Here is a 25,332-nt window from a genome sequence, read left to right on the forward strand (position 1 = left end):
AAGCCTCTCTGGGCTTGTTCCCATGGTCTGAGAAGGGCAGGCCCCACTGCCCCCTCCCCCAGAATCCCTGGATCATGTTAGGTCAGGAACCACATGCACAGGGTGGAAGATCCTCGATGTTCGCTTTTCTCTTGAGCCCAGTGTCCTGTGCCATGACTGCACTGTGGAGAGGGGGCACTGTAGAACCTGGCCAGCCGTAGTGTGAGCACTCAGAAAGGTCAGAGTTTTATTCCTGTGTGGGTCCCTCTGCACCCCACGCCTTTCCCACCCCTCATCTGTGCTCACAGCCCTTCTGGATTATTTGAGACAAATCCAGCTTGGCCATGCCTGCCCGCTTTACCCCACACCCCCAGCCCAACCGGTCCACCCCAGCTCTCAATACCCCCTTCCTTAGACCTTCCTGTATCAGAGCTTAGAGAAGGAAGGGAGGGTGGGTGGAGGCCGGCTGGGAGAATTCTGCAGACAGGACAGGATGCTGAGAAAGCAGAGTGCACAGCTTCCCTGGCATCGCGGCCTGGGAGCGGCCTGTGAACACAGCAGCAGGGCAGATAAAGCAGCCGTGAGGTCTGTCAGAGCCCTGATAGGGAGCCCCACGGCAGGTGGGGGAGGAGGCGGTGGGACTGGAGAGTTCTCCCAGCTCTCAGTCTGTCTTCCCACCTCTGCTCCCAGGACTCTAATCAACACAGCGCCTCCATCCACCTGGAAGTGCCCCCTACCCCTGGCTGCTTTCCCTCCTCCACCCCTCCACCCCAGCCTATGGAATGGAGAAAGCTCCCATCATAAGTGTGAAGCCAATGGTGGGAGCCCTCGGGTCAAGCCTTTGCTTGGGGATAGCTGCACGTGTCCTAGCCCCCTAGCATGTGCCCAGGGCTGTTCCGGGCACATTCCCTGGATTAATTCATTTCACAGCTATCTCTACCTTTTGAGATATATGCTATGATTGTCTCCATTGTATAGATAGAGTCTGAGGTTCAGGGAGCTTAAATGACGTGTTCAGGGATCCACAGCTGATGTTGAGGACGGTCGGGGAAGACTTCACTGAAAAGGAGCTAGATCTTGAGGAACAAAGTGATTTGCTCCATGGACAACGGGAGGAGGCTGTCCTGGCCAGAGAGAGCAGCTTAGGTGAAATCTCTAAGATGTAAAAAAGCAGAGGCTTGCTATGGGTAGGATGGGTGGTGGGGTCTGGCTGGAGCAGAAAGGGCTGTGAGGGAGTGAGTGATGGTGGATAAGCCCACAAGAGTCTGGGTTTTACTCTGTCCATCCTGCGGGCAGTTGGGCAGGGTGCTGTGCTCCTTGGAGCCGTGTGCGAATATTACCTTGGCAACAAAAGGGACTTGGTTGATGTCCTTAAGGCTCATGAGATGGGAGGTGAGCCTGGATTATCTGGGTGGGCTAGGTGAAATCAAAAGGGTCCTTAAGTATTTATTTATTTGCTTTGGCTGTGCTGGGTCTTCGTTGCTGCCTGAGCTTTGCTCTGGTTGTGGCGAGCAGGGCAGCTCTCTAGTTGCAGTTGCGATGCATGAGCTTCTTATTGTGGGGGCTTCTCTTGTGGAGCGTGGGCTCTCGGGTGTGTGGGCTTCAGTAGTTACAGCACTTGGGCTCAGTAGTTGTGGTTCCCCCGCCTCTGGAGCACAGGCTCAGTAGGTGTGAAACATGGGCTTAGCTGGTCCGCAGCATGTGGCATCTTCCCCAGGCCAGAGCTTGAACCCACGTCTCTTGCATTGGAGGTGGATTCTTTACCACCGAGCCACCAGGGAAGCCCAAAATGTTCCTGAAAAGAGAGGTATAGGAAGGTCAGAGTCAGAAGGCAGGAGGAGAAGTGGTTGAGGATGAGATGATTGAATGACATCACCGACTCAATGGGCATGAACTTGAGCAAACTCCAGGAGATAGTGAAGGACAGGGAAGCCTGGCGTGTTGCAGTCCAGGGGCTCACAAAGAATCAGACACGATCGAGCGACTGAACAACAACCCAGGAACACTGACCACTGTCTGGATCTGCAAAATGCCAGGAGCGAACTCTCCCTGGAGCCTCCCAACAGAACCAGCACTGTCGACTTCTGACTGTAACCTGGTGGAATGGATTTTGAGCTTCTGAACTCCAGGACTGTCAGACATTTCTGTTGTCTTTGGACTTCCCTGAAGATCCGGTGGTTAAGGCTCCGTGCTGCCGCTGCAGGGGGCATGAGTTTCATCCCTGGTTGGGGGACTAAGATCCCACATGCCACATGGCATGACCAAAAAAGAATAAGAAATTTCTGTTGTCTTAAACCACTAAATTTGTGGTCAGTTGTTACTATAGCTGGAGGAGGCGAATACCAATTCCAAAGGGAATATTTTCTCAGCTTTGCCAGACACTGGTCTCGCATCTTGAACTGAGATGCTTCAAAGAAACCACCACCTCCCTGAGTCTGCAGAAATCCAAGGCAATAAACATCCTCTGAAAAAGTGCAGACCCACCCACGGGATGTAAGCTAGGTGAAGGACTGGACAGAGGAGCCAGCCCTCCCCGGGGCTGAGAGGGCAGGGTGAGGTCACTGTCGGCGGGTGCTCCTCGGGGCTCAGTGCAGCCACAGCCTTTGTATGTGGGCACCAGTGGTATCGAGGGGCCGAGCTCTGTGCCCTGCTGCTCTAGTCAAGGTCACAGTGAAAGCCAAGCGGTGTCCGTGGTATGGTTCGGGCTGCAAATCAGCACAAGAGACTGTTGCCGTCTATAATTACATCCTCAGAAGAAAGAGGCAGCACCTAGGAGCCAGGTCAGCAGTCTCAGGGACGAGCTGAATTTAAAGGCAGCCTGTTGTTTTTGTTGTTGTTCAGTCTCTCGGTCTGGTCCAACTCTGCAGCCCCATGGACTGCAGCACGCTAGGCTTCCCTTTATCGAAGTGGCTTTGAAGAGGGGATTCGTCTTGTGTCCATAAGAAACCCAACTGGTAGGCAGTCTACGGCGTGAGTTCTGTGGGATCATCCAGAGCCCAGGTTTCTTCCCTCTGGTTGCTGTACCATTTCCAGGGTATATTCTCACACAGGCAAGGCTGGCCCACCACCAGTGCCCACATCCCAGCCCCGGGGGATAGCGGGAGCCGCCTGCAGGGTACACGCGTCTCCTCTTCTCATCCTCTGACCACGCTGACCTGCGGGGAGGCTAGGGAGTATGGTTGTCCCGGGGGGTCTTGTGTCAGCTAACATAGAAGTTTCTAGTACTGACAAGCAGAAAGGGGGTAGGAATTAGGGGACAAATAGCCATGTCTGCCATGGGCTTCAGACATGAGTGTTCACGGCTGGCTCTTCATCCAGGCAAGTAATTTCATCTCCCTGGGCTTCACTCTTCTATAAAATGGGGCTCAGGGTCCTGGACAACCCCAGGTACCACAGAAGCAGTGGAAGCCCCTGGTGGGTCCTGGCACAGTGGATACAGGCAGCACCTCTGATGCTCCCTGCTTCCCTTCTTCTGCCCTAGGCAAGCCAATGTACCTGCACATCGGGGAGGAGATCGATGGTGTGGACATGCGTGCCGAGGTGGGACTCCTGAGCCGGAACATCGTGGTGATGGGGGAGATGGAGGATGAGTGCTACCCCTACAGCAACCACCTCTGCAACTTCTTTGACTTCGACACCTTTGGGGGCCACATCAAGGTACGACAGATCTACCTTGCAGAGTCCGTCAACCCAACCAGGAGGATTTGCACAATGCCATCCTGGGGGCAGGGGTGCTTGGCAGGGAAGGGATTGGGAGGCAAGGGGTAGGATCAAGAGAGGGGTACCCTCTGGAAGCGGGAGGAGGCTTGTGTATCATCCACTGGGGTGCAGTTTCATCTGTCAGTGCTTGGGGCTGAGAGAGACGATGAGGAACACCCACTCCCCAGGTCTGTGGCACCCATCACACTGTGCTTCCTGCCTTCATGGTTCCCATTTTCAATCATGGCTTTCATTCCCTTTCTTCGTTAGTTAGCCCTGAGGACTTCCTAAAAGAAGAGGCATTTAACTCACACAAAGTCACATTTATAATAGATCCTTCCCAGGTGGTGCTAGTGGTAAAGAACCTGCCTGCCAGTGCAGGAGACAAAAGAGACTCAGGTTTGATCCCTGGGCTGGGAAGATCCCCTAGAGGAGGATATGGCGACCTACTCCAGTGCTCTTGCCTGGGTAATCCCATGGACAGAGGAGCCGCAAAGAGCCGGACACAACTGAAGCAACTTAGCACACACACACACTGTTAAAATACGGAGAGAGTGATAAGCAAGGGAGAACTAGAAGTTCTAGCTTCACATTTACCTGTGAGTTTCCCAGTAGAGACTCAAGACCAAGGCAGAGATGATGAGCTACAGGGGTTCTCATTGCGCAACAAAGAAAAATGGTATCAATTCACTGGAGCTCATGTTTTCCTAGCATTCAGCTCGTAGGGGAATTTTCTGTAGCATCTCTCTATAAGGTGCCTATACCTGGCATATTGAATATCCTAAGACATGCCAGCCTCCTTCATGAAGCCATTGCTTCCAGTGATTTGAGGTTAAAACTGGTAGAATAACAGTATACCCTCGGGTTTTGTAAAAATAATTCTTTTGAAGCTAAATTCATATGCTCTAAGGATAAGACTTTTTTAGTAATCTAACAGAAAGGAATAATTGAGTGAAACAGTTCATCATCGAGTCCCTGCTGACATAAGTAAGACAATTTTCTTTTTGTCGCAGGGGTCTATATAATAAGATTTCTAGCATCTCCAGCCCCTGCTCATTAAATTCAAGCAGTACATCCCAGTCACTGCACCCTCCAATACCACTTCTACATATTTCTGATCAGTGTCTGGGGAGGAGAGGGGGCAGGGGTGGTAGTATAAAATCGTTAGAGAGATTAAAGCAAAAATAGCAGGTTTATGTCACTCACGCTGCTACAATCCTGTTTCCCATCTTGAGAGTGAATCCCTGAGTGACCAGAGCACTCCTTCCCACTTTGCCCAAACTAGACCCAGAATCATTCTTAACGCAGCTCTCCAGGGCAGCCACTGCTAGAGTCGGCATTTCCATGGGCACCTGTTTTTGGAAGGAATGGTTAGCATGTCCTGAAGTCATTCTTCCCTAGTAGAAGTTAGCAGAGCTCAACCTGGGGCAGGAATTGTGTTTGAACTGTGCTTTCATGGTGAGTTCCTGGAGTACAGACATTCATTGCGATCAAGTGGGTCCTTTGAAATGTGTAGCAATGGCTCTGAGTGTACTATGTCATAAGCGTGTGGAACACCCTACAGCTCTCACACACACTACTGGAGTCACGGGCTGATGAAGACCCCAAGCTCAGCTTCCCCTTCCCCCAGCCAGGAGAGGGCCTCAGATGGTGGACCACAACCTGGGCTCTTACTGCCCCAGGGTCCATCCTCTCTTGGGCTCCCTAACCCTCCTAGGGCATGCTTCTTGCTAGCATCCCCCAGGTTATCTCAGGGTCACCCCTTTCTCATAATGCTCAGTAGCTTAGGAGGCAGGAAAAGAAGGTTGAGTCAAACACCAGACACCGCACATTCCCGCTGCACCTCTTGATCCCACACAGTCCGTTGCCCTGCTCATCACAATATTATCAGCAGCACCCTGTCTCCAGTGAGGTAGGAAGAGTCAGACATCTCAACCCATTTGCAGAGAATGTCTTTTGATGAACTGAGTCCCTGAGGTGGGTCTCAGTGAAACATTCTGAGGACAACACGTGTATGTGCATTTCTGAAATGTGGGCACCAGCGAGGGGGATCAGGGAGCAACCCCATGGACCCCTTCTGACTCTGGGCTCTGCTCTCCCAGTTTGCACTGGGATTCAAGGCCGCACACCTGGAGGGCGTGGAGCTGAAGCACATGGGCCAGCAGCTGATTGGTCAGTACCCAATTCACTTCCACCTGGCAGGCGACGTGGATGAAAAGGGAGGCTACGACCCACCCACGTATGTCAAGGATCTCTCCATCCACCACACGTTCTCCCGCTGTGTCACTGTCCACGGCTCCAATGGCTTGTTGGTAAGCACTTCCTTCCCGGGGCAGCAAGGGATCCAGAGCCCCTTCATCTCCTTCATTTCCCTCCCTGAGGCCAATCTGCTTACTGCTGGGCCCAGGGATCGTTAGCAATGGTGGGATGTTTTAGATCTAGTCACTTGGTCCAGGGCTGTTGGGGGTGGAACCATCCTTGGCTCAAATTTGAGAACGATATCGATTGAGAAGAGGTAACACACCAGAAAAGGAGAAAATAAGGGTGTATCCTTGCTAAAGAGCACCAAGCTACAGAGATGGGTGAGCACTCAGTGGTCACAGGGAGGCTAGCTCTTCTGCTCCTTGGTTTGCCTCAGGATCATTCCATGACTGTGCGTCATGATGAATCTGCTTAACTGCAAATGAGGCAGGGGTCATGCCAAGCCTGCCTGACAGGCTTGCAGTGGCAGCAGGACTGGGCCCTTTCCCTTTTTCTTCTGTTGAACCAAGTGTCTTCAGAGCAATAAGCACTGGGGGAAATGCCTTCATTAGTTGGTGTGTGTGTGTGTGTGGCTTGTCTTGATTTGCACAGATAACTTTTACACTCAATTGATCCTTCTTTAAGTGAGCTCAGCTTACATCCTCCATAATTTTAAAGCTGGACATTACAAAATGGCACCCTGCATGCTGAGTCCAGTTTGTGTTTTGTTTGGCTTGTATCACGTTTAGAGAAACATTTGATAATTTTACATGAAATGGAACTTTCTTTCAGTGGACCAAACTCACATCCTCTGTGAACTTTTAAACCGGATGTCACAAAATGGCACCCAGCAAACTGAACCCAGTGGCCAGACGTGTTTTGTTTGGCTTAAGTGTTTAAAGAAACATTTGAATGAGTTTTCATCACTTGAAAATGGAGAGATTTCACATAAAGTCTTGGATTCTTGGCTTCCTTTGAGAAGTGGGCTGAACTGGCAACACTAGACCCACATTCCTGCCTGGCCACAATGGACTGGGGCAAAGTCATAGCACCCCCACCCCAAGGTGGGCTTTGCTCTGGTTTACACCATGCCCACCACTTCCTAGTACATTATAGTAGATTCTCCTAGCAGGGGCACTCATCAGTATAAAGGGGACAGCGTGGGTTTGGGGGCATAGTCTAGAAAGGCTTGGTCCACAGGTGTTGAGCTAGGGACCTTGGGCAAGTTGCTCACCCTCTCTAAGTCTCCTGTGGGAAACAGGCTCACGTGGAGTGGGGGGTGGTCAGAGCATGGAAAGTGCTGTGGGTGGGGCTTGGAGGGCTGTTCTCAGGGGCTTCTGTCAGGGCAGTGCTGCAAGGGGGCATCTCCATGGAGACGAAAACTGTGGAGAAGCCGGGGAAGTGGGATCTTCCTGAATTAGGAATCAAGCTCGTGGCTCATGCACTGGCAGGCAGATTCGTAACCACTGGACCACCAGGGAAGTCCCTTACTCATTTCTTGATTCATGAGCTGCTCTCATCTCTCCTTCCCTCCTGAGCCCACATGAGGAAAACAGACCCTTGGCCCTGTTTTCCCCCAAAGGTTCAGGGGCTAGGGCTTCTCCTGGCAGAGTGGGAAGGAGATGGGCCGAGGGGGCGGGGGGGGGGGGGGTGTGGTGCGGAGTGTGCATCACAGATCAGTGCAGACATCAGCTGGAAATGGAGAGACTGGTTTTTCTTCTCAAGCCCTCCCTCCCTCTACCTGGATGTGGGGGTCCTGCAGTGCCCTTCCCCACCTGTCCTGGGCCACCTTAGAGACTCACTCTTTTCCTCATTAGGCAGAATGATTGAGTTCTTGGTTTCCTTTTCCAACTTATATTTGCATTTTCATTTTTTTTAATTTAAATTTATTTATTTTAATTGGAGGCTAATTACTTTACAATATTGTATTGGTTTTGCCATACATCAACATGAATCCCCCACGGGTGTAGCTCATTAACACAGACTGCAAAACAAATCACCGCCTACTCCTAAGCTCTTTTCCTTAGCAGCTCAAAAAAAGAGGAGGCAGAAATGGCAGAAGCTCAGAAATTACAGTCTTCCTTTTAATAAGTTCATACTTAAGGCCAAGTTTCTCACTAAGACGAATTATATCATACTCACCCTAGAAGGCAGAATCAGGTATACAGTTCACTTCTGTTTGTATTTGTTTTATATTTTAAATTGCTTTTTATTGGTGTATAGTTGCTTTACAATGTTGTGTTAGTTTCTGCTATACAGCAAAGTGAATCAGCTATACATACACATATATCCCCTCTGTTTTGAATTTCCTTCTCCTTTAGATCACCACAGAGCACTGAGTAGAGTTCCCTGAGCTATGCAGCAGGTTCTCATTAGTTATCTGGTTTTTAAAATTAATTGATTTATTTTAATTGCAGGATAATTGCTGTACAATATTGTGACAGCTTTTGCCGTATATCAGCATGAATCTGTTTTACACAGGGTAGTATTTATTTGTCAGTCCCAGTCTCCCAGTGCATCCCATCCCCTCCCCCGTTCGTATTTGTCCCAGTCATTTCCTTTTCACGCTGTGTGCAGGCTGCAGGAGGAAGTCCTCGTAGTTGGGGTGACCCTAAGCCCTGATTTGCATCGAACAGTTCTGGTTTATAGCTGTTGTCCCTAAACTGATTACTAATAAATAATAGTTAATAGCAGTTATGTTAATATAATTATCAACTTAATAATTATTAATTATATTTAATAGTTAATAGTCAATTGATATTAATAGTTCCCACTTTCATTCTCAAAAATGTCCTGGTTGAGACAATAAACTACATGGGTCGCTCTAACTGAAGCAGGTCCTAAGAGCTGAGGAATTTTACCCCTCAAAATCTCATGCCTAGACTCCACTTTACAACAGTTGAAGACTGAAAACGGCTTTCAGGAATCACTTTCATGATCTCAGTCATGAGGGAAGCTATCCAGAAGAACACAGGGAAAATGCAGTTTGGGCAAGAGAATGGCCAGGAGTGCACACATTGCTTCCAGATAGCAAACATGAGGATTCGGTGGGTACACCACATGTCCATGTGTGTGTGTCTGTTTATCCAGCTCCTCTCTGTCTATCTGAGAGCCCTTTGGACTTCAAGGAGATCAAACCAGTCAATCCTAAAGGAAATCAACCTGGATGCTCCCTGGAAGGGCTGATGCTGAAGCTGAAGCTGAAGCTCCAGTACTTTAACCACCTGAAGCAAAGAGCTGACTCACTGAAAAAGACCCTGGTGCAGGGAAGATTGAGGGCAGGAAGAGAAGGGGGTGACAGAAGATGAGGTGGTTGGATGGCATCGCTGACTCAATGAACATGAGTTTGAGTGAAGGACAGGGAAACCTGGCATGCTGCAGCCCACGGGGTCACAGACTCAGACACGACTGAGAGACTGAACAGCAACATCTGTCTACCCACCTACATATCTGTCATCTGTCTATATGCACCCATCTCAAGCCGTATCACAGTTCAAGGGTCTTAATTCTAGGAACTGTTCTAAGGAAGAGCTGTCATCCAGTGTTAGGGCTGGAAGGGATTTCAGAAGTCTCCCTAAGGACACTCGCAAATCACACAGCAAGTCTGTGGTGAAGCCAAACTTGAACTTGAGTCTTCCACTCCCAGCCCAGGGCTTTTCTACCTTATCACGCTGCTCTCTTGACTCTATATGCTACTTCACCCCACTCCTAAAGAGAAGAAAGAAACACAACACAAGACAGGAGCGTTTTTCCTCTGGTGCTGTTGAGAACTGGTTCGTACACAAAGTTTAGATCAGACAGATGGAGAAGCCAAGTCTCCATCCGTCCTTGCAAGAGAAGGGACTTGGGCAACTTTCTAAGTCTCGGTGTCATTGGTTGAAAGGGAATAGTAGTTTGGATGAGGATTGAATGAGATAATATATGTAAAGCATTTCACACCCAGCAAATAGGAGTTATTTTTATTCCTTTCAATAAGGATTTTTCTCTCCAGAGCACAACTCAAAAGGAGGGAATTTCTTTTTCAGCCATTTGTTAGAATAAGAATGTATTCATTATTCACTTGGATTCAGAGAATGACAACCAAAGTATGATCCAGACAATGGGCAACTGGGTGCATGGGATTTAAAAGAGGAACTGTGGGCAGCAGGCAGGAGGCCCGGGTCTGAACATGGCTCCACCGCCCTCCTCTGGGCCTCAGTGTCCTTCTCTGTTAAGTGAAGGCATTGAACTTGCTCTCAGATGTCCCTGCCAGGACGAGCAACCCATGCTTTCTCACCTCTTCCTCCCAGGCTTGTCTGCCCAGGCTATTTATAAGAAACTTTCATTGCTCACTAGGAGGAAAGGAAGCAGTCCCATTGCGTGACCTTGGTATTGGCTAAAATGCTTATTGAGGGACTGAATAGCATTCAAGATCACGCCCTTGCCTAGTATCAAAGATCAAGGGGGTGATACTTGTTTGAGAGAACAGAGAGCTTGCCTGGCACAGGGCAGCTGTGCTTGTGACCCACCCCTACGGGTGGATGGACACAGTTAGAAAACTGGGGTTTCAGCCCTGGTTTCACACATGTGGGTTGCATGACCTTGGGCAAATCATTCGACCTTTCTGAGTCTCATTTTCTTCATCTCTAAAAGAAAAAATATCATTATTGAATTATGTAAGATTTCAGCAAGGTTAAAAGGTATAAGCGCCCAGGCCAGTGCTGGGACATGAAGGGTCCTAGTTCTAGCGCAGGGCTGCATGGGAGTTGGGGGAGTAGGTAAGATTTGTCATAGAAGAGACTTCGGAGGGAAGTGGGGTGTTTACCCTGGATTAGTGCTTCTCAGACAGGGGCAATTTTGTCACTTCCCTTTCCCAATGGAATTGTTGTTTAGTCTCTAAGTCGTGTTCGACTCTTTTTGACCCCTTGGACTGTGGCCCGTCTGGCTCCTCTGTCCATGGGATTCTCCAGGCAAGAATACTGGAGTCGGTTGCCATTTTCTTCTCCAGGGGATCTTCCCAATGCAGGGATCAAACCCATGTCTTCTGCATTGCAGGCAGATTCTGTACCATCTGAATCACTGGGGAAGCCTATCCCAATAGGATACTTGGAAATGAATGTCTGGAGATATTTATGGTTGTCACAGCTGAAAAGGTTCTGCTGGCATCTAGTGGGTAGGGGCCAGTGATGTTGCTGAACATCCCATAATATACAGGATTACCTCTTGAATGGTAGCAGTGCTAGAGGGGGAGTTGTTTGGGGGTGATAGATGAATTTTTTCCAGGGCCTGTTGCAGCATCAGGTTGAATGATGTCATAGGGGAGCAAGAGTTTCCCTGGTTGGGTGACGTCATTGGGCAGTCAGGACCCAGGGACAGGGATGGAGATGGAAGAGCTCAGTCAAGGTAGTGAGGTGCTTCTTGCCATCCTCACACCCCACTGTGGACAGGGCACCTTGGGAGGTAGCCAGCATCTCGTCTGGGCCATTCAACTGAACCAGGGGGCCCATTTGTCAGGGATGTTGGTGAGCAGAGTCAAGAAGGTACAGCTCTGCCCAGAGGCCCTCTGAGGAGCCTCTAACTCTCAGATCAATGAGTTCATTGAGATTCAGACCCAGAGGGGCCTTGGAGATCCTGGAGCTGGACTCCTTCATTGTGAAGTGGGGAGAGTGTGCTGGAGAGAGCTTGAAAGACTTGTCTGAGAGACTGTACCCCAGGCCTCTCCATGTTTTCAAGTGGTTTCTAGGCTTAGCTCCCCAACTCCGTGATTCCAAGAAGGATATTGAAGAGCTGGAGTTTGCAACCCTTTCTGGCTTTCTCAAATGAGGCTTGATATGGATTGTGGGCTTCAAAGCAGGCTTGGGTCTATGGGTGAGGGCAGAGTGAGGAGCCAGTCTTCCTACAATAAGCCCACCTGGCCTGGCTCAGGTACTGTCCCCAGGTGGCACTCTCCCCACCGCCCTTTCTGGGGGACCTCTTGGTGAAATCCTCTAAGTCCTCGTAAGCAGTGTACTCGCTGTGTCCTCACCAGGTTAGCTCACAGGACCTCGTCCACAGTCTCCTCGTGGGCCCATTCTAACATCTCGTCCTTTTCCGCACCCCGGGAAGCCTCAGTCATAATACCCCCAGCTGCAAGGGACTTTAAAGTCTGGCTCTATCGCCCTGTCCCATCCTCCCCAGGCCCAACACCCATGTCTGGTCCATTTTCAAATGCCCAGTGCCCCTCTCAGAGCCTGGTGGCGCCTGAGGCTGTGCGTGTGTGTGGAATGGATGAATGAGCAAATGAGTGGTGATGCTGCGTAACCTGTCCCGTCTTGACCCCGGCAGGTCAAGGATGTTGTAGGCTATAACTCTTTGGGCCACTGCTTCTTCACGGAAGACGGGCCAGAAGAGCGCAACACTTTTGACCACTGTCTCGGCCTCCTCGTCAAGTCTGGAACCCTCCTCCCCTCTGACCGTGACAGCAAGATGTGCAAGACGATCACGGAGGACTCCTACCCGGGGTACATCCCCAAGCCCCGGCAGGACTGCAAGTAAGCATCTCCCTCATGCGACTTCCCACCCAGCCTCTGACTCCTCAGTCCTGGGCTCCTATGTGGCTCAGACCTTGCAGCCTTAACCACTTGAGGCTCTCAGCTGCTCAGGCACAGTGTGTTTTCTATTCTCCCTTCTTACTGGGCCTCATGGGCATCGGTCTTGTCCAGAGAGACCACTGGTCTCATCCTTGGGTTTTTCCGGGTGACACACAGGGCTCCTTTGAGGAGAGGAAGCAGGCTGCCACCTCGGCACCCACAGCCTGTACACATGGGTACCAGCTGCCAAGTGTGCTTCTGGACATGAGAGTCAGGACAAAGTCCGAGACAGAAATAGTCAGAGAGATAGAGAGAGTCAGACAGAGACAGAGACAGTCAGAGAGACAGAGAAACAGAGCTTCCTATGCGATCACCCTTCTGAGTCCAGGGTCTCTCCCTTAGAAACAGCCACTTTCCTGGGTTCCCCTTATTTCCACTTATTCTAGGATCCATCTCAGATTTAACCCACAGACTTGCTTCTACCATCAAGAGCCAGACCTCATTCAAATTCTGAGCATGTTAGGGGTGTAAATGCATACCACTTTAATGAGAAAATTAGGCTTCAGATCAACAAATCAAGGGCTTCTCAAATCACTGCTAAGAGGCTCCTCGAAGCTTCATTAGAGCCCTTGACCTGGGGCACCCCTCCAACCCGGCGGCAGAACGGGAGCCGGTGGCCCTCCGTCTGATGCCGCTCCATCTCTGCCCCTGTCCACAGTGCTGTGTCCACCTTCTGGATGGCCAATCCCAACAACAACCTCATAAACTGTGCTGCTGCAGGATCCGAGGTGAGCAGAAACGTCCCTGCCTTGGGTGGGGCTGGGGTAGAGGAGACGGCCAGGTCCAGCGTATAGAATATGCATGCCTTGAGCCCCAGTCTAGACATCTACACAGACAGGAGCCGGGTGAGGAGGGAAGGGCCAGCTTGGGAGGCAGATGGACTTGGTTTTCTTTTTCTGTTTTTGGCTTCAGCGGGTCTTCATTGCCGTGCACGGACTTTCTCTAGCTGTGATGTGAGGGCTTCTCATTACAGTGACTTCTCTTATTGCGGAGCACAGGCTCTAGATAGTTGTGGCACAGAGGTTTAGTTGCCCTGAAGCATGTGGGATCTTAGCTCCCAGACCAGGAATCAAATCTGTGTCTCCTGCATTGGCAGGCGGATTCTTAACCACTGGACCACCAGGGAAGTCCACGGGGACTCGGTTTTAAGTGATGCCTCTGGCCCTTTGTCACACTGATAATCGTAGCTAATGTGATCAATAACTCATTGTTAGATGCCTGGCATATCAGTGTTCTAAGCTCCAATAATTTAAAATTGTTTTCACACTTTAATAACAATTTAAAATAATTTAAAATTTTAATAATTAAAAAATTATTTTGTGTTGCTGTGTGTGCAAGTTTATTTATTTGTATTTATTTTTGGCCACACCATGCAGCATGTGGGATCTTAATTACCCATCCAAGAATTGGATCTGTGCTCCCTGCACTGGGACCGTGGAGTCTTAACCTCTGAACCACCAGGGAAATCCCATAAACTCCAGTAATTTATCAACCTTGTATCAACCCTATGAGATTTGTGCTATGACCTACCAGCTGATGGGGAGGAAGGTCAGGCAGGGACAGGCAGAGGGTCCAAATACGGCATTCTGTCTACCCTGCCTGCTTCTCACCCAGCCCTCTGTGCTGCTCACCTTCCTGGGGGTCCTGAGCAGGTCAACTGCTGTTTCTGGGCCTCAGCTTCCATGTCTGCAGAATAAAAGGGAAAAGCTAAGAAAAAAGCTCAGGCGACCCTTGTGTTCTGTGTTGGGAGAGGGGGTAGTGATGGACCCCAAGGTAGCTCTGAAATCCAGCCATTTGCCTCCCATGGCTGAGACAGTAGGACCCCACGAAATGTTTTAACAGTCAGGATGGAACTCCCACACCCTCATACCCCGCCTGCCCACAAAATATATTTGCCTCATACTTTTCACTGTTTCCTGCAGGTGTGTTTGGGGTGGGGCCATTTGGGTGATAACACTAGGCTCACCCCAAGTCTGGGCCATACAGTTACCCCCACAAGAAGCTCCCTGGCGCTGAATTCTGTGCCTTTCCCCCTGTGTCCTCCTCCACCAGGAAACTGGATTCTGGTTCATTTTTCACCATGTCCCGACGGGCCCCTCGGCCGGCATGTACTCCCCGGGTTATTCAGAGCACATTCCACTGGGGAAATTCCTTAACAACCGAGCACACTCCAACTACCGGGTAAGAGCTCCCAGACTGCGCCTCCCCGCCAGCCCATTGGTCAGGCTTCCCAGGCCCGCACAGGGTTAGAGCCCGAACTGCCACCGCTGACAGCCGGGAGCAAGTGCATTCCTAGCCTTGGACTTGAAGGACACAGAGCGGCCTTCTGTGGCCTCCCAGGTCCTGGCTGTCCTTAGCAAGGCTCTCCTGTGGCTGTTCCTGCCTTGGCCTCCACCTGGCAACTGGTCGGAGCCAAAAGGAGAGGCAGGAAGCACCATCATTCAGGCTGCTCCTCCTGGCGGCCCCTGCTTGGGACACCTGAGTTTGACTTTGCAGTGCACGTGGTGGGGATGGGAGCTGTGGTGGGAAAGAGGGGCTGTGGAGAGACAACTGTTGGCCACTTGTCATGAGCCCTTCCTCGAGAAGCCTCCCCATGAGCGGGGGCTGGGCCACACAGAACCGTGATGTTTGGGGAGGTTGGAAAGGAGAGGAATACTCGAGGGAGGACGGTAGCCAGGACTCCTGGGCACAGAGGGAGGGACGGGCCCTGAGGAAGGTGGCAGGGAGGGAAGGGGACAAGAAGACCCTCGAGCTGGATGGATTCTGAGGCCTGAGCCAGGGAGGAGCCTGCGCATGGTGCTGGCGCCCAGTGAGCCCTGACCCCATGTCACCGTGTGAGGCCTCTGCCCCCAGCTCTTCCCCTGGCCTGTCTTACTTGGTCCTCACAGCAGGACCTCAGTGTCATCAGCCCATCTTACAGAGGCTGCAACTGAAGCCCCAGAGGTGATGGGATTTACCCAAGGTCACACTCATGAGGGAAGTGCTGAGGATGGAGCCCCACTTCTGACTCATTCACCTCCCCACCGCTTAATTACATGCTAGCTGAAGATCACAGTAGCCAGCGTCTTCAGTTATAAAGAGGAGATGATGTATTCAAACCTTCCTAACAGGCCGAGGGAATCAAGCCCTAAATAGACTGAACAGAGCTACCCTGAACAGTCTTGTTCAGTTGCCCAGACTCACGCTCTCCTGTGGCTGACAAAGTGGACACCTTGGGGGCCAAATAAGAAAGTGAGATTTTTTCCCTTGAGTCAGGCAAAAACAGACAAAACTGGGGGAGGATCAAAGACCCCTGCTCCAAGGTAAAGACAAAGCTTAAGCTCAGCATTTTCTTTGCATCATTGCAGACACATTTCCCAAGACAGCCTATCTATTGTCTTTAATTTGGAACCTGGGCTTATAACTGCCCAAAGCAGTGTGAGTTCTGGTAATGGACTTAGCTGTATGTCCTTGGACAAAATACTTAACCCCATCTAAACCTCAGCATCCTCATCTATACCAACACCTTATTCCAGATTTGACTTGAGCCGTGCAGAGCAATCCGTGTTCTTCACCTCCCTCACTGCAGAACCCCCTATCTCTATTAATACATTCTGAGAGCAAAGCTGGTTTTACTGGAGCATTCAAGAGTACACCGTGAGGCTGGGTGTGAGAAGATGCCTGCAGCCCGCAATAATGTGTCCCTTAATGTCCCCTCTCCCCAGGCTGGCATGATCATAGACAACGGGGTCAAAACCACCCAGGCTTCTGCCAAGGACAAGCGGCCCTTCCTCTCCATCATCTCTGCCAGGTAATCAACCCTGGGGAGTCCATGCACTCCATGGGGGCCTCTGGACTCAGCCCTACTCCCTTCATCCACTCATCCATTCATCCTTCAAGTATCTTTTGGCACGTTCTGTGTCCTGGGCATGGAGCTAGCTGCTGGGGGTACTTTATGGGAAAAACTGAGTGGGGCCAAATCCGAGTCAGGGTTGAGGCCTTAGCAGTTGTAAGGAAAAAGAAATTTCAAGAGGTTTCCAGAAAAATCAGCAAAATCCAATACCTGTTTTTTAATAAGTTAACAGGGCTGGGATAGAAAAGGTGAAGAGAAAAGAAAAGAAGGGAGGAATTTTGCCATCAATTTAATAGGAAGAAACATTGAGGTTGTACCTATACATACATCTGGAGTGCAGCCCAAGGCCAGGAGCTGCTTTTAAAATGTGCTGTCCAAACCTCCAGGTAGATAGGAAAATCTGTACCCTTTGAACAGACCAAGGTGCTTGCTCTCTGTCAAGAGTAGGCAACACCAGTGGCATGATCCTCCCAGTGGAAGATTTTTGCTGGCCTGGATGTCAGGAACATCCAGGCTCAGTGCTCCATTTGGTGGCTAAGATGTAGCAGCCCAGAAAAGGCACGAGGTCAAGGTTACTCTCTGGGGTATAGAGAGCAGGGCATCTCAGACTCCCCTTCCCAGTCTGCATCAAGTGCCAGGGTTAGGACTGGCTGTCTGAACTTTCTCCGGGGCTTTGACCCCACTTTGGGGCCAGGGTTGAGGGGAGCGGTCCTCAATGGTAATGATGAACAAGAGAAGTGACATGTCTGTAGGCTGCATGGGGCTGGTGCCTGAAGAGAAGACCTCTGACATTGGTGTCAGGCTCAGAAAGCTCATTGCAGAGCCCAGGATGGGCAGGTTGATTGCTCTTTAGCCTGAGTCTTCTGGGCACCAAGAGCAGAGAGAAGCTCACCACCACACAGAAGGGCAGTCAGTTCAAGAGTACCTCTTCCCCAACAACTCAGTCACCTGTGCCTCCCACGGTGTGTTCCAGATACAGCCCCCACCAGGACGCCGACCCACTGAAGCCCCGGGAGCCAGCCATCATCAAACACTTCACCGCCTACAAGAACCAAGATCACGGGGCCTGGCTGCGTGGCGGGGACGTGTGGTTGGACAGCTGCAAGTGAGTGAGGCATGGGCAAAGTATGGAGACCGCGTTCCTCCCCACCTCCCCAGGGTGAGAGACAGACGTGAGCAAGACAGAGGGGTCCAGGCAGACCAGCGTTTGACCTTCTGGCTGCCCAGCCAGGCAGGGACATGGAAGAGCAGTGGGCAGTGACCCAGAAAGCCTGCTAGAGGCAGCTTGTGGCTTCTGTCCACCATGTCAGTGGCTGTGGGTCATGACTGCCCCCAAATAGTCACTGGGCTTGGCTCTAGGTCACAAAGTCATTCATATCACCAGTCAGCAGAAGGAAGGAAAAGGAAACCAGCACTTTCTAGGCACTTCCTGTGTGCTGGATCCTTAGTCGCATTTATTTCTTACCCTGTTTCTCAGAGACATAAATCCTCATCTCCGTCTTAGACATGGTACACTGAGGCTCTGTTGAGTGAATTTCCTGCAAGGTGAGCAGTTGAACTGGAACTTGAAATAGCAGCACATCAGACTCCAAGCCCAGAGGAAGAAGACAGGGAACCCCAAGCTCTGATAGAAGGTCCCCGTGGACAGCTATGGCCACATTGGACAAAAACCAGAGGGACAGGCAGCTGAGCTGGGGTTTCCTCTAAAGGAGAAATGGAAAATGTCCTCCTGGTGTGCCTTTGGTGTTAAAAGTGGGAGACCATGGACTATCCTTGTGTTCCAGGGGTTAAGAATCTGCTTTGCAATGCATGGGACATGGATTTGATCCCTAATCAGGGAACTAAGATCCCACATGCCACTTGGCAAAACAGAAGGGACACCAGAAGCTATACGTGGGAAATAAGTGTATTTCCCCATTTTATTGTGATTGATTTAAAGGAGACATGGGCTTCCCAGGTGGCGCTAGTGGTAATGAACCCACCTGCCAATGCAGGAGACTTGAGAGATGCAGATTTGATCCCTGGGTCAGAAAGGTCCCCTGGAGGAGAGCATGGCTACCCACTCCAATATTCTTGCCCGGAGAATCCCATGGACAGAGGAGGCCAGCAGGCTGCAGTCCCTGGGATCACAAAGAGTCGGATATAGCTGAGCGTGTGAACACACACACACATCCAGAGGAGAAGGAAGTACAATGAGGGCCTCACTGAAAATGCGCATGTGGGACATTGAATAGGCTTAGATGCATGATAGCGCCTCTCTTTTATGTGTGTTAAGTCTGAGATGCTCTTGTCTGACTGTCTGCTCTTGTCCCCAGGTTTGCTGACAATGGCATTGGCCTAACCTTGGCCAGGTAAGAGCAGTGGTCATCGCCCCTGACACCTATGGGATGCTATCTCCGGACATCTCATCTCAGACACCTTCTCTCTGCAGTGGTGGAACCTTCCCCTATGATGACGGCTCCAAGCAGGAGATCAAGAACAGCTTGTTTGTCGGCGAGAGTGGCAATGTTGGCACAGAGATGATGGACAACAGGATCTGGGGTCCTGGTGGCTTGGACCACAGTGGAAGGACCCTCCCCATAGGCCAGTAGGTTTGCAAGCGCAGCAGCTTCCTTGTTCTACCTGTTGTTGTTCAGTCATGAAGTTGTGTCTGATTCTTTGTGACCTCATGTACTGCAGCATGCCAGCACTCCCTATCTCCTGGAGTTTGCTCAAACTCACGTCCATTGAGTTGGTGATGCCATCCAACCATCTCATTCCCTGTCGCCCCCTTCTCCTTCTGCCTTCAGTCTTTCCCAGCATCAAGGTCTTTTTCCAGTGAATCAACTCTTCATGTCAGGTGGCCAAAGTATTGGAGCTGCAGCTTCAGTATCAGTCCTTCCAATGAATATTCAGGGTTGATTTTCTTTAAGACTGACTGACTTGATCTCCCTGCTGTCCAAGGGACTTGTGGCTTACCTTAAATGACAGCAGTGGAAGGAAAGATGCTAGTAAGTGGTCTCTACCTATTGACTGTGAATTCCTCTTTTCTCTACTGGTCAGAGAAATCATGGAAACAATTGCAATTAACCAGCAGAGGGGTGAAATCTAGAATGAGAGAGAGAAGTCAAAAAACTGTGTTGAAAGGGCGTCAACAGCAGGGCACAGCTGTCAAAACATATAATGTGGTTCTGAGCCACATCCATGGGAATTTAGGGCCTAGGATGGGTGACCCTGGCTTCCTTTCTCCTTGGACAGCCCACTCACTTGGAGCATCTCACCCACCCCTGACAGTGGTGTGAGGATAGTCAGCCCTAAGCACTTGAAGGGGAGTAACTCAGAGGGCGACGCAGCCCACAGTCACATCGCATAGAGCTAGGGATCTTCAAGAGAAGATGGGACCAGACTTAGGGGAACAGCATGGAAGATGCTGTCACAGAATCTGCCATGCACTTAGAAGATGAAACCCACCCTATGTGTGCCTAAGAGTCAGCACTGGTTTTGTGTGGGAAAGAATTTTCTAGCCATCAGGTCTGTTAAACAGCAGAGTAGCGCGGCTGTCCTGGGGAGGGTGTCAGAGGCTCTCTATTGCTGGATGATAACCAGGTGGTGGGGGCCAGGGCCGGGGGGGGGGGTGACTTGGAGAGGTGATGAGCTAGCAGAGCAGAGGGACTTGCTTAATTCCTCGGAAAACTCCAGGCTGAGTCAGCGGTGAGGATGGTGTTTCTGCTCAGACGTGAATTCAAGCCAGAGAGCGAGCCGCTAAGCCACAAGCAGCAGAGGGCTAAGATTGGCCCTTTCTGCCTTGCCCCCAAGCCTTCTCCTCTTTCTCAAGAATTTATCCTTCCTGCTCCTACAGGTGGGACCCAGGCCTAAGCCCCCAGCCCTAGAGGGATGGGAATCTTAGAAAAGATTGTGAGGACAGACCCACAGTCTCCTTGGGCATGAGCGATCTAGAAGCCCTTGTTTCTGTCTAGCCTAAGCTATGTAGCAATCCCTTCAGATCATTTTTACGAGCAACTCTGGGTCTGCGTATTTGGGTTTCCACACCGAGGGTTCCCAGCCTTGCAGGGCCAGAATGTCCTGATGACTTCCAGAGGTGAGTTTGTTTATGGAAGCCTGACAGCTTGGTCAGACTCAGGCAGGTTCCTCCAACTGCGTTTGAGAGCAGGAGCCCAGGACTACGCAGACTGAATCATGGGGGATCCCTCCTATATAGGCCTGGGTTGGGGTCCCAGCGTAAAGTAAGCACATAGTTTAAATATAGAGCTAGTCAGAACGGGCTGCCCCTAAAATACCTTAAATGGAAAGATGCACGGAGCTGCTCCATGAGAACACGATTCAGGGCGATGATATTAATCAATTACAAACAGAGAGATACAGAAATACCAGAAGTCCTTGGCACACAGTGTCCTGAAGGCGCGTTGCCAAGACTGGCTTGACCAGGCCCTTCCTCAGGGGAACATGTCTGGATGAGGGGAGCCCAGCTCTGGAGATGGGGACAGCTGAAATGTGGCCACTCCCCATGGACACACCCCCTTTTCTGCTTTGTTTTCCTTGCTCTGCCCTTCCTTCTTTATGTTTACCATGGAAAGAGAGGGTCCTGGCCCAAAGTAGTTGTTGCTATTGTCAGGTCGCTCAGTCATGTCCAACTCTTTGCAGCCCCATGGACCATAGCCCGCCAGCCTCCTCTGTCCATGGGATTTCTCAGGCAAGAACACTGGAGTATGTTGCCATTCCCTTCTCCAGGGGATCTTTCCCTCCCAGGGATCGAACCCAAGTCTCCTGCATTAGCGTGTGGATTATTTACCACTGAGCCACCAGGGAAGACCCCCTGAAGTAGAGATACCAGTAAAAGCATAAAACTCAGGCTTGAAGAATGAGCACGTCTAGATTCAGGGCCAGGCCCAAGATGGATCAGCTCAGCCATCATAGGCCTGTGTTTTCCACACCCTGTTCAGGAGTCTGTGGCAAAGGAGAGCGGCATCTTGTGTCCCCCTGCTGGACCCGAGGCAGAATTTCTGAGTCACTAGTTCTCCCGCAGGCCCTCCTACCTCCAGCTCCCAGCCTTTTGCCTCTTACTCCATCTTTCCCTGCCTCCTGGGTACCAGGGCTTTCTTGAGGTCCTCTGCCAATTCACAGGCTTGCCCTCCCCGTGGGTCCTGCCCTCTCTTCTAAGTGCTTGAAACATCACATTGAAGTTACTCTTCCGTTTCACTATACCTTCCGTTCCGTGTCCTCCCTCTCCGTTGTTTCCCAAACCCAGCACACTGTCCATCGAAAGGCTTACTCACAGAGAGGAAACTCATCTGGGGCTTAATCTAATTAAATTGTTATAGCAACTAAGACTCAAGACTAAGGGGATAATGACTAATGGCTGTACTCTCCTGAGGGACATGATATTGATATTGGCACTCTCCAAGAATATTCACCATATTTATCCAATGACTCTTGATAGGATGGAAAGATTTGGGGAAATGTCTGTTCAGAACATCCCCCAAACCTCAAGCCAGCAATTAGACACCCATCCATCCATCGAATAATTCATCCAGCAGTCATTTATTCACGTGTACCAGTGGCTCAACAGTGAAGAGTCTGCCTGGCCATGCAGGAGATGTGGGTTCCATGCCTGGGTCAGGAAGATCCCATGGAGGAGGGATGGCCCCCCATTCCAGTATTCTTGCCTGGAGAACCCCATGGACAAAGGAGCCTGGCAGCCGATATAGTCCATGGGGTCATAAAGAGTCGGGCACAACTGAGCACAGATGCATGCATACTGCATCCGCAAATGCTTTCTTAGTGAATGAATTATTGAGTCAATCATGTTGTGTTATAGGGGCAGTTTTGGGAGGTGGAGTAGGAATGAGGAATGATTTACCCATCATTACCATCCACCTTGGAGGGCGCAACAACATGGCGGCCCAACATGGCCATCAGCCTGACAGCTGACTCCCTTCACTCCACAGGAATTTTCCCATCCGAGGCATTCAGTTTTATGATGGCCCCATCAACATCCAGAACTGCACTTTCCGCAAGTTCGCAGCCCTGGAGGGCCGGCACACCAGCGCCCTGGCCTTCCGTCTGAACAACGCCTGGCAGAGCTGCCCCCACAACAACGTCACCAACATCGCCTTTGAGGATGTCCCGGTGAGTGGGCCTCCCCCCTGACCCGGGGCAGGCTCCCAGCAAACCCAGACTTGGCCAGTGATTCACGAGTCCCCGGGGGCCTGGAGTCTGAGCTGTTGCCACCACCACAGGGGTTGAACATCCTCCTCCAAGCAGGTCAGGCCACGTCTCAGGTCTGTCTGCAGCCAAATTGGAAAAGTACAAGCGGAGGTTGCCCCACAGGTCAAGTCTGGGTGAATGCCCGCCTGCCCTCAGCCCGCGCAAAACCCACCCAAGCCTTGCCAGGAACTTTCCGCTGCCCTCAGAGTTCTGAGGCTCTGTTCCTCCAAGGCTCTTGGGTTCAACCTCTACAGTCTGGTGACTGGGCCACTTCAGTTGGCACAATTAATTTAAAAAAAAAAAAAAACCAGCAGTTTCCAAAGGAATCTTTGCAGAAGAAGCTCTGTTTAATTTCTCCTGGAGACTGAAACATAAACAGGGCCCTCCTAGCCCTGGACGGCAGCAAATTAGGAGCCGGGGCTGAGGTGGTCAGGATGGAGGGCTGCCCCTGAGACGGGCAGGTCCAGGGCTCCAGGTACATTTTCTCTGGGTTACAGCATTCCCCGACCTGCCCCCTCCTTCTCCCCCTGCTCCTGCTCTTTGCCTGTCTGCCCAGATCCTGGCAGCTGAGGGAAAAGATGTGAAACTCAAGTTACTTAATTTCTTTACTCAGGCCATTGGAGGCCTGAAAGAGTTCAGTCATGGAACTCTCCAAGGGCTCATGCTGAAAGACTGCCTTCCTACAACAGTGTACACTCACCCACACACACACGCACACACTCACATACACAGCCTCGCTCACACATATCCCCCTGACGTGTGTGTGTGTTTGTTATGTATATATATGTAATACTTTCTCGTGCGAACACTCACCACCACCTCAACCTCATTTCCTCTCTGTCTCTGTCACACACACTCCTCTGCCCGCCTCCCCACCCCCTGCAGTCTTTGCAGCCACGTGCCATAGCACTCTCTGGGGCTGCACACAGCAGCCAGCCCTCCAGTGAGTAGAGGCCAAAACCGCGTGCTGGGCCGGAGGGCCGAAGCACAGCAGACATTTGGCTGTCTTTCTGGCTCGGTCTGAAGTGTCAGCCATGCAGTTTCCTGAACTGCCCCTGAGCCTCTCTGCATCGGCTGGTTGGTAGCATCAGCAGAAATGGGGAACTTCACCCTGGTCCGCCGATGGCCACTACCCCCCACCCTCCACCTTCTGGTCTAGCCTCACTTTCCTGGTTTCTGTTCAGATTACTTCCAGAGTTTTCTTCGGGGAGCCCGGGCCCTGGTTCAACCAGCTGGACATGGACGGGGATAAGACATCGGTGTTCCACGATGTGGATGGCTCTGTGTCCGAGTACCCCGGCTCCTACCTCACCAAGGACGACAACTGGCTGGTCCGGCACCCAGACTGCATCAACGTTCCCGACTGGAGAGGTGCCGTTTGCAGCGGGCGCTATGCACAGGTGGGTGAGGATGCGGGGTGCGCCTCCTCGGGGTCACTGTCATCTACTCGTGGGACCAGCATTGAGCCAGGCCTTCTTCTTTTTGAAAGAATCGTTTAATTTATTTGTCTGCCTTTGGCTGTGCTGGGCCTCTGTTGCTGCACAGCCTTTTCTCTCTAGTTGCGGCGAGCAAGGGCCGCCCCTCGTTGCGGTGCCAGGCTTCTCACTGTGGCGGCTTCTCTCGCTGCGGAGCACGGGCTCTAGAGTGCAGGCTTCAGTGGTTGTGGCGCACGGGCTTAGTTCTTGTGGGATATTCCCGGACCAGGGATCAAACCTGTGTCCCCTGCATTGTCAGGCAGTCCTTTACCATTGAGCCACCAGGAAAGCCCATGGGCTTCTTCTTTATTCTTTTTTAAAAAATTTTATTATAGTTACTTTACAATGTTGTCTTAGTTTCTGCTGTACAGCAGAGTGAATCGGCTATGCGTATACATATGGCCCCTCTTTTTTAGAGTTTCTTCCCATTTTAGTCACTGCAGAGCATCAAATAGAGCTCCCTGTGCTCACAGTAGGTTCTCAATAGTTATCTATTTTATACATAGTGTATATATGTCAATCCCACTCTCCCAATTCATCACCAGAAAAATCTACAAACGGTAAATGCTGAAGAGGGTGTGGAGGAAAGGGACCCTCTTACTCTGTTGGTGGAAATATAAATTGGTACAGCCGTCACAGAGAACAAAAAACTAAAAACAGAACTACTGTACAACCCAGAAGTCCCAGTCCTGGGCATATGAGTGGAGAAAACCATAATTCAAAAAGATACATGCACCACAATGTTCATTACAGCACTCTTTACAATAGTCAGGACAGGGAAGCAATCCAAGTGTCCATCGACAGGGGAATGGATAAAGATGTGGTGCACATACACAAGAAAATAAGAGTCATAAAAAGGCATGAGATTGTGCCATTCTTTATCCTTTTTACTTTTTCTCCCCACCCAATAGAATTTTCAAAAATCCCAAATGAAAACACTTTGTAAGCAGAGGTCAGGCTCCTGCACTTCCTGTGTGACCTCGGGCAAGTTACCTAAACTCTTGAAGCCTCTGTTTTCTTATATGTAAAATCAGGATAATAGTTGAACTCTCTTAGTGAGCATGTAAGTGCCTCACCAGTCCTCTCCACCAGAAATACAGGCACATGAGCTCAAATGTTCCAGGAGTTACATTAAAAAGGAAAAATAAACGAGTAAAATCTATTTTAATAATAGACTCTATTTAACTCAATATATTCAAAATGCTATCATCTCAACATGTAATCAGCATAAAAAATCATTAATGAGGCATTTTACATTCATTTTTTTCCTGTGCCAAGTCTTCAAAATTCTCTG

At 50.6% G+C, this 25,332-nt stretch overlaps 1 protein-coding gene across 1 annotated transcript in view; it reads left to right on the plus strand.

The window, feature by feature from the left end:
• The window catches only part of CEMIP (cell migration inducing hyaluronidase 1), a 65,623-nt gene that overhangs the window by 24,246 nt on the left and 16,045 nt on the right, over positions 1–25,332 (plus strand). Inside the window, exons 11-21 of the mRNA XM_068991321.1 lie at positions 3,461–3,636; positions 5,781–5,990; positions 12,223–12,428; positions 13,186–13,255; positions 14,580–14,708; positions 16,232–16,317; positions 17,333–17,464; positions 18,675–18,710; positions 18,791–18,946; positions 22,305–22,485; positions 23,748–23,963. Coding sequence (XP_068847422.1) covers positions 3,461–3,636; positions 5,781–5,990; positions 12,223–12,428; positions 13,186–13,255; positions 14,580–14,708; positions 16,232–16,317; positions 17,333–17,464; positions 18,675–18,710; positions 18,791–18,946; positions 22,305–22,485; positions 23,748–23,963 — 1,598 coding nt within the window. The remainder of the gene's footprint in view (positions 1–3,460; positions 3,637–5,780; positions 5,991–12,222; positions 12,429–13,185; positions 13,256–14,579; positions 14,709–16,231; positions 16,318–17,332; positions 17,465–18,674; positions 18,711–18,790; positions 18,947–22,304; positions 22,486–23,747; positions 23,964–25,332) is intronic.

Source organism: Capricornis sumatraensis, chromosome 19 (genome assembly GCF_032405125.1).
Source record: "Capricornis sumatraensis isolate serow.1 chromosome 19, serow.2, whole genome shotgun sequence".
In the NCBI taxonomy this organism is placed as follows: Eukaryota; Metazoa; Chordata; class Mammalia; order Artiodactyla; family Bovidae; genus Capricornis; species Capricornis sumatraensis.